This window comes from Castor canadensis, chromosome 14 (genome assembly GCF_047511655.1).
Source record: "Castor canadensis chromosome 14, mCasCan1.hap1v2, whole genome shotgun sequence".
Lineage (NCBI taxonomy): Eukaryota > Metazoa > Chordata > Mammalia > Rodentia > Castoridae > Castor > Castor canadensis.
In genome coordinates, this window is record NC_133399.1 from 15,560,536 (window position 1) to 15,575,963 (window position 15,428).

The 15,428-nt window shown below is 39.5% G+C and overlaps 1 protein-coding gene across 1 annotated transcript; it reads right to left on the reverse strand.

The window, feature by feature from the left end:
- Positions 1-676: 676 nt before the first annotated feature.
- On the reverse strand, positions 677-14,305 carry LOC109677798 (uncharacterized). The gene is made up of 4 exons (XM_020153591.2): positions 14,252-14,305; positions 3,109-3,235; positions 2,850-2,907; positions 677-2,219 (listed from the first exon to the last, which is right to left on the reverse strand). Exons 1-4 carry the CDS (start codon positions 14,303-14,305, stop codon positions 677-679), a joined length of 1,782 nt encoding a protein of 593 aa, XP_020009180.2.
- Positions 14,306-15,428: the final 1,123 nt, after the last annotated feature.

Below are 15,428 nucleotides of genomic sequence, written 5' to 3' on the forward strand. Positions count from 1 at the left end.
AGCAAGTATGAGACCCTGAGTTCAAATGCCAGTACTGAAGAAAAAAAAAAGAGGCTAGTGAAAAATATATAACTTTTAGTAGATTCCCTTTAGGTTCTGTATTTTCTGGACCACTACACAAATTAACTAGAACCAACCTCTTCATATTGCTCACTTTTGACATTATGAGGAATTTTAACAGTACTGACACTGTTTATTAAAATGAAATGTTCTCATTTCTTTTTTTGAGACAGGATCTCATTACATAGTCCAGGCTGGCAATGAACTTACTATGTAGTTCACAGCAAAAGGCATTTGCCTCCAATGCCAAAGTGCTAGGACAGCAGGTGTGCACCACCATGCCCAGGATGGTGAGTTCTGACCAAATGTTCATTTTCGCATATGGGAAAAATGAAAAATTTGCACAGGTCTTCTGGTCAAGGTTTCTCTCCATACAGTCTTCTTTCATATCTGTAGACTGAACTGAGCTGACAACAGGCAATACTACATACTGATGTAAGTTCTATCCACTGCATTCTTGTGACTACTAGAAAAGCCTTCTGATACTGAAGTATTCCCATATCGTATGTTTAGGATTACATTCCAACGTGAGTTGTTTCACGTTAGTAAAATAATGTGGGATGAATGAAGGCTTTCCCACATTGCTTACATATATAGGGGTTCTCTTTATCATGAGTTATCTCACATGTTTGAAGGGTACTGGAATAAGTGAAGTCTTTGCCACATTGTTTATAGGATAAGGTTTCTCTCCAGTGTGAGATTTTTTGTGACTTTGAAGGTGTCGAGAATAAGTAAAGGCTTGTCCACATTGCTTACAAACATAAGGTCTTTCACCAGTGTGAATTCTTTTATGTGTTTGAAGATTACTGGAAGTAGTGAAGGCTTTGCCACACTGCTTACATCCATAGGGTTTATCTCCACTATGAATTCTTGCATGTCTTTTAAGGTAATTACAATCACTAAAGGCTTTCCCACACTGGTTACATACATAGGGTTTCTCTCCAGTGTGAGTTCTTTCGTGTGTTTGAAGGTGACTTGAGCGAGTGAAGGCTTTCCCACATTGCTTACATATGTAACATTTCCCTCCAGTGTGAGTGGTTTCATGCCTTTGAAGGTTATGGGAATGAGTGAAGGCTTTTCCACATTGTTTACACACATAGGGTTTCTCCCCAGTGTGAGTTTGTTCATGTCTTTGAAGGTGACTAAAACAAGTGAAGGCTTTCCCACATTGCTTACATACATAGTGTTTCTCTCCAGTATGAGTTCTTTCATGTCTTTGAAGGTGAGTGGAACGAGTGAGGGCTTTCCCACATTGCTTGCATACATAGGGTTTCGTTCCAGAATGAGTTCTTTCATGTATTTGAAGGGTACTGGAACAAGTGAAGGCTTTCCCACATTGCTTACATACGTAAGGCTTCTCTCCAGTGTGAGTTATGTCATGTTTTTCAAGGTGACTGGAACGAATGAAAGCTTTTCCACATTGCTTACATACATAGGGCTTTTCTGCAGTGTGAGTTCTTTCATGTCTTTGGAGGTGTTGGGAATAAGTAAATGCTTTCCCACAGTACTTACATACATAGGGCTTCTCTCCAGAGTGAGTTCTTTCATGTCTTCGGAGCTGACTGGAACAAGTGAAGGCTTTCCCACATTGTTTACATTCATAAAATTTCTTTCCACTGAGATTTTCTTCATGTCTGTGAAGGGAATTCGGAGGCCCAAGAGCTTCTCCATATTGTTTACATCCAAATTGCTTCTCTTCAGTGTGGATTCTTTCATTTATTTTAGTATGATTGCCTCTCCCGAAGGCTTTCCCATGTTGCTCATATTGATGGTTCTTTTCTCTACTGTGAGTGCTCTCACGATTTTGATCAGAACTGAGATACCTAGAGGTTTCATCGCGTGCTTTATGACCACAGGGTATCTCTCCAGTATGAGAACTCTCATGCCTCTGAAAGCAATGAGAGTAAGTGAAGGCTTTCCCACATTCCTTATGTTTGTCAGGTTTCTCTACATGTTTCTGATACTCACAAGGTTTGTGTCCAGTGTGAGCTCTAACAGGCACATTTAGGGATGAATGATCCCTAGCAAATTCTCCACACACACAGCTTTCATATGGTGTCACTACAAGAGTTTTATGATTCACAATATGCTCTGCAGTCTGTTGTGCTACACAATGACTACTTTGTTTATCTTCACAGAGTCTCTGTATCACTTTAGTTCTGTAACAAAAAGAGAGACAATGTTTAATTTAGTAATGATTTACCAGAAGTATTGGTTTTATGTTCTGTAAAGATTCAGAAACATGAATGGCTTGAATGTCCTGCAGCAGGGCTTGATGAAGGCGATTTTGAACATATTCATATGTGATTGTGTAACACTACTTCAATTTTAGGCACTTGGAACACTGAATTTCTGTGTCACATTTAAATATAGTTAAGTATTCTTTACATGAAATGCTAGGAATTAATAGTGTGTTGAAAATTTGAAATTCTTCAGTACTCAGAAGATATGCTGAACATGGGGCCCATTCTAAACCTGAAATTCATTTTTACTTCATATATATCTTACACTCAAAGTCTGAAGGTAATATGATAAAATACATTTAATAAACTTTGTGCATCAAGTAATGTTTTAATATACTTCACTACTGGAAAGTGTCTCTTGTACCTTTCTGGTGCTCTACATGTTTCCAATATTGATACATTAAAGATTCTGGATCTTCTAATTGTGGATGCCGTGTGTGCAGCTTTAGAGAAAATTTTCGAGATTAAATCAATTTACAGCTGGATATATCTGAATCATGAGCTTCTGATGTCTAGACACTGCTTTCTACTGTGAGTGCAAATTACCTTAGATTTATACTGGGATTTTTGTAGTCATCTTCAGTATTTTCTTCCTGTTTTTTCCCTAAAATATAGATCCAGAGAAATCACTAAGATTTGTTCATCAATATAGAAAATCATTACATTCCAGATATACTCATGTTAATAGGATCACAGATAGTATTTTCACTCAAATACTGCTTTTCCATATTCCAAATTATGCAACAGCACTGATGAGCAAGAAACAGAAGTTCACTGATTACTTAAGAAATGATGCCATGTTTACCTATAGCAGCCAGGTTCCTCAAGATTTCCAGCATCACATCTCTGTAGAGCTTCTTTTGTGAAGGCTCCAGCAAAGCCCACTCTTCCGTGGTGAAATTCACAGCCACATCCTCAAAGGTCACTGGTTCCTAAAAAGATTCCATGCACATTTCCGAGAGGAATCATGTGTCATAGCACTGAAGGTGTCGACTTATGAATTACTTGCTCTCCATATATTCACTCCATTTCATGATCATCACTCTTATTCACCTCTCCATCCATACTCACATCCTCTCACATAGCTACTCTGACACTAGTCTGGAACTACTCAGTAAATTAACAGCAGAACACGGTCACCTATTTTGTATCTAGTCCCAATGTTTACACTTTGGTCACTGATGCTGGGACACTGAGAAACACTGAAACAATGCAAACATGGCTACCTCCGATAAAAGAGCCAGAGAAAAAAACCAACATGTATGGCTGGCTGCCCAGCCCCGATGACCTTCCTGATAATGTCCAGCGCATTCCCTCATTCCCCCTTCATAATCACTTTTTCTAATACCCATCCCCCTCCAACCTTCCTTTTCCCAATATAGGATGCTTTAAAAACCCAGCCTGTAAGAGAGGCATGCTCTTGTCCCTCTCAGAGTGTTACTCTGATGGCCAAGGGTCCCTCTCAGGTCTCCTCTCCCTAATAAAGACCTACCGCTTGCAAAAGTCACAGATTCCTTCTTGGTCTCTTTCCCCCCCTTGCTTCTTCATTTTCCTTTCAACTGAGACTATATTACCTCTCAAATTCCTACTACAAAGAACTTACAAAATTAATACCAGTTGTTTTAAGATTGTTGTAAGACTGCATGGTACTAGAAATGTGTGAGAACAAAGTTCCATGTGTATGGTATCTGGGCACTGCTACTGGAATGGACCTTACCAGCATGACTGAAAAGAGGGCGTCAGTGTTCTGAAGCAGTTTCTACCAAGAGTATACAGTGTGCTTAACTCTTGCACTTCTGATTGTTTCTGTACTATTCACCAATGTGAGCCTAGGTAATCAAAATCTCAAATACACTCTAGATGAATAATGTTTAATGAGGTGGTCTGACATACTATCCTCTGGCAGAACAAATTCTCCTGCCAGCATTTGTTTCCTGGTGAACTGAGCACATCTTCTGTAACTGGACTGAGAGACAATATTTGAAAGCTTGTACCACTCGATTTTTATAAACCAACCTTAAGTAAAAACTAAGTAAGACTCATGAGGACAATTCATTATCCTATTAGACAAACATGGATTTTTTGTTTGTAGAATGTCAAAGGACCATGAACTAAGAGGAAGGGGGGCACATGTCCTTACAAGAAATTCACTGTCAACAGGATGATGACTCATACGCAGATGTATAAAATTGTTTAAATCCCATAATATGCCTTTTCCCAGTCACAAAAACTATTTTACCAAGTCTTATATATTTAAAAGAATGTCTAACACCACTACTTAAAATGCTTAGCATAAGCTAGTGATAGCTTGAGCCAAATGTAGGGGTACAAACCAACATGAGGGTGAGGTGGGAGGTTAGTCAGTTCAAGGCCAGGCTGGGTTATACAGCAAGAAACTATCCAAAAAAAAAAAAAGGAAAGGAAAGAAAAAAAAATGAGTGACAGTTTACCTAATGTGCCTTAATGATTTTGAAGCTACATTATGGAAGAAACTTTTAAAGTCACAATCAACTCGGATGTTTCCTGACTGAAGGTTTGAAGGTTTTCTGGACTGAAGGTTTGGCTCAAGTGGTTGCGTGTCTCCTTTGCAAGTGTGAAACCCTGAGTTCAAACTCCAGTTCCACCAAAAAGAAAGAACGATAGTTCCTCATAAGAAAAAAAAAGACCACGCAAAATGGATTAAGGAATTTAATATACGAAAATTAAGAGAGGAAAACAGAAACCACAAAGAACATCTACGATACATGCTATACAAAAAGATTAGTGTGCAGAGTACAGTAATGAACACGACTGTAAAATGACCAAACATATCTACTCAAGACTAAGCACCATATAAAAAACAATATCCATAGTCCTAGTCACAAGTGAGAAATAGCCAAGTAAACTTTAACTCTTGAAAACCACAACAAACAAGAGTCATGCATGACAGACGGAGCAAGTGATACACACTCTTAACATTTCCTGGAAATGGAGTGTGAGAGCAATAATAGAGTCCACTAATCCTCTCTCAAGTCCAGAAACTGAATTGCATACTATTTTTCACAGCCCTGAAAAGTCATCTTGAAAAGGCTCCAACACCATGACACTAAAACAATCAAACAGGTTACTCCCCACCTCACACAGGAGCATGTGTGAAACACACTAAAGAAAGCACCTAGAAGCTTTTATTTGGAACAGTAACAGCTGTAACAAGTTCCAAGGTGTCAAAACGGGAAGAACACTGCTTAATGAAAAACTTTTTCAAGTTAGAAAAAGTAGGGAGAGGATTAGAGTAGTGGTCATCTATGGGACAAGGTAGGAGTTAAGTCAGGCAGGGGACCAAATGGTCACTGTAACAACTGCTCAAGGTCCAATTAGGAATCTTGATTAGGAATCATAATGCCTAAATTATCATTACTAACTCTTATCTTTGTGTTTGTGCGTGTTACTGGGGTTTGAACTCAGGGCCTATACCTTGAGCCACTCCACCAGTCTTTTTTTTGTGTGAAGAATTTTTCAAGATATGGTCTTGCAAACTATTTGCCTGGGCTGGCTTTGAAACACAATCCTCCTGATCTCTGCCTCCTGAGTAGCTAGGATTACAGGGGTGAGCCACCAGTGCCTGGTTATTAAATTTTATCTTTCCTAAGAACCAACTCTTTGTTTCACTGAGACGTTGTATTGTTCCTTAGGTCTCCATTTCATTAATTTCAGCTCTTATCTTTATTTTGGTAGTACTGGGGTCTGAACTCAGAGCCTCACACTTGCTAGGCAGGCACACTACCACTGGAGTCACTCCACCAGCCCTGTTTTGTGTTGGGTATTTTTCAGATAGTGTCTCATTACCTGCCTTAGCTGATTTTGAACCTCAAACCTCGGATCTTGGCCTCCTGAGAGCTAGGATTACAGGTGTGAGCTACTGGTGCCCAGTGGCTCTATTAAGTCTTTCCTTCTACTAATTTTGGGTTTGATTTTGGTTTTCAGAAGACTTTGAGACACCTCACATTAGTTGAGATCTTTTTTTTTTTGATGTAAGCATTGATATAACTACAAATTTCCTTCTTAGAACTGCCTTTGCTGTATTCCACAGGGTCTGGTTGTATTTTCATTTTCCTCTGATTTTAGGAATAGTTCAATTCCATGATTTCTTCAGTGACCCAATGGTCACCCACAAGGGTACTGTTAAATCTCCATGTTTCTATATTTTCTGTAGTTTGTTATAACTCACTTGTAGATTTATTTCATTATGATCTGTTAAGATGTAAAAACTTCACTTTTTTCAAATTTTGAAAACCATGATTTATGACCAAAAACATGCTCTATTTTGGGAAAAGTCCTATAAGTTGTTGCGAATATGTGTTCTGCAGTTGAACAGAATATTGTCAATGTCTGTTAAGTTAACTCTGAAGTTTCTTTTTTGACTATTTTGTCTAGGTAATGTTATCAATTGAGACCATATTGAAATCACTCATTATGATTGCATCTGGACCTGTGTCCCTTTATGTCCAGTAATGTTTGTTTCATGAAATTGGGTTCACCAGTATTCAGTATATCTGTATTTAAAATCATGTCTTCTCGGTGGGTTGTTCCTTTTACAATATAACACAATTACTTTTGTTTCTAATGACTTATGTTTCCTTGAAATCTGTCAAATAGAAGCAGTCACTCCTAGTCCACTTCTACTAGTCCTAATCCACTAGCTTGGAATATCATTTTATAGCCTTTCACTTACCACCTGTGTATTTCTTTGTTAGTGTATATTAATTGTACAAAGGGGTTTAAGTGTGGTATTTCATACATGTTATGTATGTCTTTGCAGTGGGCTTCTTTCAGACAACAGGTGGATCTTACTTTTTAATACAGTCAGCCAATCTGTGTGTTTTGAGTAAAGCCATTTACATTAGGGTTTTACTGAAAGGTATATTCTAATTTTTTAAATTTTAATGTTTTTCTCTGTTATTTTTTCTCTCCCTATTCATCTTAGGGGTTTCCAGGTTAAATGAGGTAAGAATGTTTGAGTCTTTCCTAATTCTCTCTGTCTCTTTCTTTTTGTGGTACTGGGACCTGAACTCAAGGTCTACACCTGTAGCCACTCCACCAGCCCTTTTCTGTGATAGGTTTTTTTTTTGAGATAGGGTCTCACAAACTATTTGCCTGGGCTGGCTTCAAAACGTGATCCTCCTGATCGCTGCCTCATGAGTAGCTAAGATTACAGGTGTGAGCCACCAGCACTCGGCTTTTCCTAATTCTCATTTTCCTCTTCTCCTCTCATGGAATATACCCTTTCCAAAGTTTTCTTGTTACTGTCTTTCTTCCTCAACTGTGTGCAGGACTCCTTTAAGTATCTTTTGCAATGCTGGCTTAGTGGGCATGAATTGATTCAGTTGTGCTTATCTTGGAAGGCCTTTATTCTCTTTTGGTTTTGGAGATAATTTTGTTGTTGGATACAGTAATCTTAGATAGCAGCTGTTTCCTTTCAGGGCTTGAAATACATCATTCCCTGATCCCGTGGCCTTTGGGGTTTATGCTGAGATGTTCAATGTTTTTCTCATGGGGTTGCATTTGTAAGTGACTTGACACTTCTCTCTTGTCTCTATCAGCATTCTGATGATGGGGAGAGGTTCCACTATGGTCATATCCACCGTGGGTTCTAAATGCCTCCTGTGCCTGGATGTCTATATCTTTCCATACAATGAAGAGGGCAGAGGCAATGCTTAAGTGGTACAGTGCTTGCTAAGCAAGCCTAAAAGTCCTGAATTCAACCACCAGTACCCAAAAAACAAATAAACAACCCCCCCGCAACAATCAAACCTCAGAATGTAGAAAAACAGAGAGAGCTTAAGCAAAAACCCAGAACAACTAAGGTCAATAGGCAAGTCATTGTCACCAAACTGGGTAGAGACTGGCATATAGACTCATAAGCAGAACAAGGAAAGGAAGACTTAAATTGCACCTGATGAACTGCTTAAGTCTGAATGTGTACTAGTTTTAGAGGTAAAAACTACAGGGAGGATTAGAGGATACCATACATGTGAGAGTTTCACCTCCAGAAACCCTACTAGGTTCTCACAGTTCAGAGAAAATGACCTAAATAGAAAACAGTTAAAACATGTCTCAATAACCTCTAAATGTGAATTATCTAAATATATTAATCGAAAGAGTGAGGGCTGGAGGTGTGGCTCTAGTGGTCGAGTATTTGCCTGGCAAGCTCCAGGCAAGTTTCAAACCCCAGTACCATTAAAAACAACAAAATAAAAAGAAAGAGAAAAGAAAAAGAAAAAGAAAAAAAGAGTGAGAGTTTATTAGAAAATAAGAACTTTGTGTTCAATGTGTGAAAAATCATTTTGCCTATAAAAACATGAGGGAGTTCAAGAGACACTGCTCAAATCATTCAAAACTTTACTTGAATAGGAGACCAAGTTCAAGAGATTATACCATATGGGATTATAGTTAATAACAGTGTAATAACAATACTACAGAAAAATCACTAAAGGATAGATTTTAAGTATTCTCACAACAAAGAAATGATAGTTGTGAGAAGTACTTCATCTGTAAATTAGCTGAATTTTGCCACTCTTCACTGTATACATATTTCAAAACACCATGTTCTATACTATGAATTCATTTTCTATCTGCCTATTAAAATTATATACTTTAAAAATAAACATAATGACAAAGATTATATACATAAAGCTACATAAAGAGATATAATTATAGCACTAACTCAAAGCTCTCCCTCAGAGAAGCTTTATTAATTTCAGTTCAAACAGGCTGTAGCTCAAGGAAAACATAAGGAATATAGGGAGCAAATGTCAAAAAAGTCATTTGAGCCGGGAGCCAGTGGCTCACATCTGTAATCTTAGCTACTCAGGAGGCAGAGATCAGGAGGATAGCAGTTCTAAGCAGCCTGGGGAAATAGTTCATGAGACCCTATCTTGAAAAATATCCATCACAAAAAGGGCTGGCAGAGTGGCTTAAGGTGAAGGCCCTGAGTTCAAGCCCAAGTACTACCAAAAAAAATTAGTCTTTTGAATTTTTTGTCTGGCCTTTCATCCACTTGGACAGTTCTGGATTCATTTACTGAAAATTTATGAAGTTTCACAAGAGCTAATTTCCTATTTTTTTCATATTTGCTGTGTTTCTACTTTGTGATTTGTACATCTCTTCCACTTTTGTGTGAGGGTCTTATTATAAAGCAGCCTTCTCTTTAGAATTAGGTCTCAAGTTTTACTTAGAGAGAGAGGAAAATAACACTAACAATATCAATACAGAGATAGAGAAGTATGAGAAAAACCAATTAGAGAACTCTACTACCCCACCAATGACTATGCAAAGAAATGAGCAAAAATAATGTAAACTATGAAGTTAATTAAAAGGGAAAAGTAATGTTAATAAAAAAATAAAATGTGGAAAAGGAAAAAAGAAGAAGCAAAGTTAAAGACAAAGAATAGGAAGAAAAATATTTTAAAGCCAGGCATGGTGGCTGAAGCCTGTAACTCTACCTACTCGGGAGGTGGAAATTGTTAAAACAGCAGTCTTAGATTAGCCCAAGAAAATAGCATGTGAGACCCCATCTCAACCAATGGCTGGGTATGGTGGCATATGCCTGTCATCCCAGCTATGTGGGGAAGCACAAGGAGAAAGGATCACAGTCCAGGCCAGCCTACACATAAAACAAGACACTATCTCAAAAATAACCAATTCAAAAAGGGCCAGCAAAGTGGCTCAAGAGGTAGAGTTCCACTTAGCAAGCATGAGACCCAGAATTCAGCCACCAGTACCATAAAAAAAATCCAGTTACAAAATAAAGAAAAACTAATAAGACTGAAAGAGGAATAAAAAATAAGAATTCTTTAAATATTGAAAAGTTTTAAAACAAAGAATTAAAAATTTTAAAAATTAAAAACACAGAAAAGAGTGTCAAGAAAAAGAATTGAACATGCTGCTTTCCTAGTCCTCTAAGAATCTACCAGATCTGTGGTGTGTGTATGTGTAGTGGGTTGTTGCTTTAGTCTATCAGTCCTTCTGAGTTGGACACTGGTGGCTCACGTTTGTAATCCTAGCTACTCAGGAGGCAGAGGTCAGGAGGATCATGGTTCAAAGCCAGCCAAGGCAAATAGTTTGAGACCATATCTTGAAAAAACAAAAACCATCACAGAAAGGGCTGGCACTGCAGCTCACATGGTAGAGTATCTGCCTGGCAAGTGTGAAGCCCTGAATTCAAACGCCAGTACCAACAAAAATATTTTTTTCTATTTCCATCATGATTGGTTTTGTAGGCTGTTAGAGGGTTTGGGAATTTCACCTGCAAAAAACCCTCTGGGTTCTCATAATGACATTCAGAAGAAACTACCTGTCTGCTTCTGATGTTGTGGAAAGACGATTCACTTCAAAATTTCTGGGTTTTGCATAAATCCTGGTTTGAAAAACATTTCCCAAATGTGTAATAACTTGGGCAATTCCCAGAGCCCAAGGATTACATGGAAGTAACAGACACTCTCTAATAGCTCTAACTCAACATCAGTAAAAGAGCATCTGAGATATGCTTTTCTACTATTGAAACGTCCACTCTCCAACAATAAAAGAAAATGGTAACAAATATGGAGAAACAGAGAAATATGGTTAATCAATGGAAATGACTACAGAGAAACAATTTCCAAGAAACTTTAGGCATTGGACTTATTAGAAAAGGACATACTGGCAATTAAGAAATACAATGAAAGGGGTGGAGGCACCCAGGGCGAAAGGCTAACAGAAACAAAGAAATAGCATGTCTGAATAAGATGATATCAATAAAGAAATAGAAATCATCATAAAAAACATACAGAAATAGAAATTAAGTTATAAAGTACAACTTAGTCATTACTAGAGGTGCTGGATGGCAGACTAGAAGAACAACAAAGAATCAACATGAAGATTAAAAAATTGAAATTATGCAGTCAGAAGAAAATAAAAATGAGAGAATGTGTCACTGGTATCTGCAATGCATGAACTGTGGAAAGGAGCTCTCTATAGAAAAGGAAAAAGATGTTAAGAACTCAAATGATAGAGTGTTTGACTGAGTAGAGAGTGTAGGACAGAATTAAATGGATATACAATAAAATCTTTACTTTATTCCTAATTGTATTCTCAGAAAATGTTTGCTCAAAGTAATGACAACTTCATGTAGTAGGTGGTTAGAGCTAAAGATATGTAAAATGAATGACAGCAATTTTTTACAGAATGGGAAACAGGATTTGGAAACAAACTGAGATACCTGCACTACCCCTGAAATACTACATTGCTATTTGAAAGTGCACTTCCACTAGCAGTAAACAGATTTTCACAATCTGGAGAAATCACTAACAATATATAGAAAAAATGCTCAGTTAAAATAAGATAGAAAACATGGGAAGCTTATACATAGTCTAAAATAAATAGTAAACTGTTATATGATGCAACCAAATACATGATGAAATTAAATGCAAATTATCTACACAAGACCAATCAACAGACAGTGACAGAACAGATTAGAAAATAAGACTCAAGTTTCTTTTCTTTATAAGGAAAATCATTTCACATGGGATGTGGAGATATTCTTCAAAGGGTTCAAAATTACAGTTGCAAAGGAGAAATAAGTTCAAGAGATGTCTTATATAATATGATGACTGTAATTAAGAACATTGTATTATACTCCGAACAAAACAGTCTTAAAACTAATAAATGATTTTATATCATCACCTTAATACACAACCACGTGGCATTTTACTATATTTACTACAAATAAGTTTAAAAAAAAAAACAGAACACCACTTATATAGCATAAAGAGACAAGAAGGCTTGGAGGCGTGGCTCAAATGGTACAGTGCCTATCTCATAAGCAGGAAATCCTGAGTTCAAACCCCAGTACCACCGAACAAATAGACTGTGTAAGAAGGGAGGGAGGACAGGAGGATGGTGAAGGAGAGAGGAGAGAAACAGAGTACCATAAAGAAGCTGGAATGCTAGATGGACAAATCTAATGAATTAAATCATTCCAAATGTTGGCAAAATACACAATAAGCAAACATCCATAAAAGGTCAGGTGATAAACTCATATACATCAAAACTTCTACTAAATTTGAATTATCCATAATCTGCACACCAGCAAATTTCCCCCATTTGTTAAAAATTTTTTTATGATGCATTGGTTAGGGACAAAAAAAGGATAACAATGACAACATCAAAAAACAAAACAAAACAACTCAACCCATAAATAGAGGAATGAGTGAGAAGAGGCTGATGTACAGCCTTTACCCTTCACCACATGTGCAAAGAGTCAGGCAGAGAAGCCACCATGATACTAGTGATAGATTAATATTTACTCATTAGCAATATTAAATCATTCAAAACAAACAAGACCAAGCAAATGATGCTTACTGATAAATGGTACCGAGCTAGATGAGGTCAGAAAGACATACCAGGGTGTATTTAATCACCTACACAGCAGTCACTTGGATGTTTCTGTTTTTCTTTATTTTTAATGATTTTAACTCAGGGCCCCACACTTGCTAGGTAGGCGCTCTATCACTTGAGCCATTCTACCACAGGATGTTTATGTTCTTATTTAAACCTGTCTGAAGCAAATAACTTATTCCAGGAATTCTCTTTGTTTCCTCAGACCTCTTTACTCTAGTCATGGAGGATCAAATGAAGAAAGTCACCATCTTACACTCACACTATGAAAGATAGGCAAGCAGCCTCTTTTACCTACACTTCATAAGGAACCCACACCAAGAACACGATTCAAAAACTTCCTAAACTTGGAGACCACTCACTGTGGGCAGGCACACCCCAGAGTGCCTCACTGCCAGGAAATGAATGAAGTAAACTTTAGCCAAGAAATGCAATTCTGGCACCTCTTGGCACCCTTCTCTCCTTTCCTCCCATCATGGAAAGGCTACTTCCTTCATAGACCGAATTTTGACCAGTCCCTACTCACTGCGCAAAGGTCCTTAAAGGTTATAATCTGTGCTGTATTTGTCTGCCATCATTTTTGACACCAAAAATGTGATTTTGTTAAACACCAACCAATTCTCCCACACCAACTGAGTGTCCTGCAACTCAACTCTGACACCACTTCCACTTAGCACCGTCCCTACAACTTCAGGGCTCAATCCCACCACACTGCATCCACTGCTGATAAAGAGCCCATAGCATGTGTTTGCTCTGTCTGGTCACCAGTCTACTTCCTGAACAGATACAAGGGTGGCACCCTGAGTCACCTGATTAATATAAATTAAGACATTGTTTGAAAGGGGCATATGAAAAACAACACAAGGACACTCCTATTCTCAGGAGATTCCAAGGGTGTTTAGGATCTCTGTGCCAGAAACTGACATAAAGACCAATTTAAAAACATTATATTACATACAGTTACCAACTCTCACATACACAGCAGGCAGAACCCAAAGGTGTCTTTTTCACAGACTGCCCCTCTCAGACTTTCTTAAGTGGCAGAGACTATACTGTCTAGACCAAATACCTGAAGGCAAGAGGAAACCAGTGAAATTATTATTCCTGTGAGCTAAATGGAATACTGGTAAAAAGCTTTGATTAGAGACTTCTAAAATAAAGATCTTTTCAGTTTTGGAGAAGCAGCATAGAGTAGACAAACACCCTTCCCATTATTGTTACACTGGACCGCCCACCCCAATTCCCCCACATCCCTTTAACCACTGACACGCCCAGATGCGTTTTCTCAATTTTTGCCTCAAATATGTGTACCAGGCTGGATGTGTGACTCAAGAGGTAGGGCACCTTTCACAAGTGTGAAAGCCCTAAGTGCAAACCCAGAACCACCAAGATAAATGAATAAATATAAATCTCAGCTGGAATTATCATTGCAAGCAAAACATTTATGAAGCAAATTCTACGTTTCTTTCCTTATTAGGGGGCTGCGACTTTGACCCATCTAACCCTGACCCAGCTAAGAAACCATTATCCCCAACCTCGGAACAGATGAGCACAGGGTAACTTTCTCCACTAGGATTCTGACATCCCATCGCCCCTCCTCTCCCAATTTCCTCCTACTGTTGTTCTCTCATCCCGATGACAGCAAGGCCTTCTCTGCCTAAGGTATGAGATGCCTGCACACCTTACCCTTGGGGCTTCCCAACAGTATATCACTCTGGTAAAGCAGTAATGTCCTTGCCTGGTGCCCGTGGCTCACGCTGTACTGTAATCCTAGCTACCTAGGAGGCAGAGACCAGGAGGACTGCAGTTCGAAGCCAGCCTGGGAAAAAAAACCCATCACAACAAACAGGGCTGGTGGAGTGGCTCAAGGTGAAGGTCCTGAGATCAAACCCCAGTACGGCAAAAAAAAAAAAAAAAAAAGAAAGAAAGAAGGCATGCCCTACGTTAATCATCATTTCGTTCTAAAACAATGCCGAATCGGTCTGAGGACAGCGCGTCACAGAGGGCAAACATGTCTCCCCTCCTCTCCAACGGCAACCGCGTGTGCACGTGGATCCTCACTTCCAATGGGTCTGAGGGAACGAGACAGGTCGCCGAATTTAAGCCCCATTTCCCTTGAACCTGAAAGTCTCACAGGAAACGCGGGCCCCACGCTAGAGAAAGGACAGATGGGTCCCCGCACAGCAGCGCCCCGACCCCGCACGCACAGACGTCATAAACAGCAGGGAGCCGTCCATGGCCTCCCGCATCACCGCACGGTCTGGGAAGACTTGGGTTTGCGGGTGAAGCTGTCCAGCGAGGGCTGCGGGCTGGGACGAAGTCGCCTCAGGGGACTCAGGACAGGACGGGGTTCCGGCCGCTTGACCAGTCCCATCCCACAGGCCGCTGGGGACCCAGGGTCGGGGCGCCAAAGGTGGAATCAGATCGCAGAGTCCGGAGCCGAGGGGACCCAGGCAGCGCCACCGCCGCTTCCGGTTCCAACGGCCCCTCCCCCCACGGCTGCAGATGGCCTGTGCCGCTCTCACCATTTCCCGCTGTCCAGGTGCGTCCAGATGTCCTCCCTGTGGTCCTGAAGTCAGCGGAGGTGACACAGCTACCGAGGCTGAGACACCCGCAACCTCTTGGCAGCCCACGTGAACCGCAACTACGGGGCCACCAAAAGTACGACAGCTGTGCGGAGCCAATGGCGACCTCCGACCATCGGGGCTCCTC

Excerpts from the sequence above, each read along its gene's own strand:
- LOC109677798 (XM_020153591.2), bottom strand. The coding sequence starts at position 14,305 with ATGGGATGTCAGAATCCTAGTGGAGAAAGTTACCCTGTGCTCATCTGT. Across the intron at positions 3,236-14,251 it reads CTGTGCTCATCTGTTCCGAG|GAACCAGTGACCTTTGAGGA; the intron begins GTTGGGGATAAT and ends GAATCTTTTTAG. Across the intron at positions 2,220-2,849 it reads AATCCCAGTATAAATCTAAG|AACTAAAGTGATACAGAGAC; the intron begins GTAATTTGCACT and ends TTTTTGTTACAG.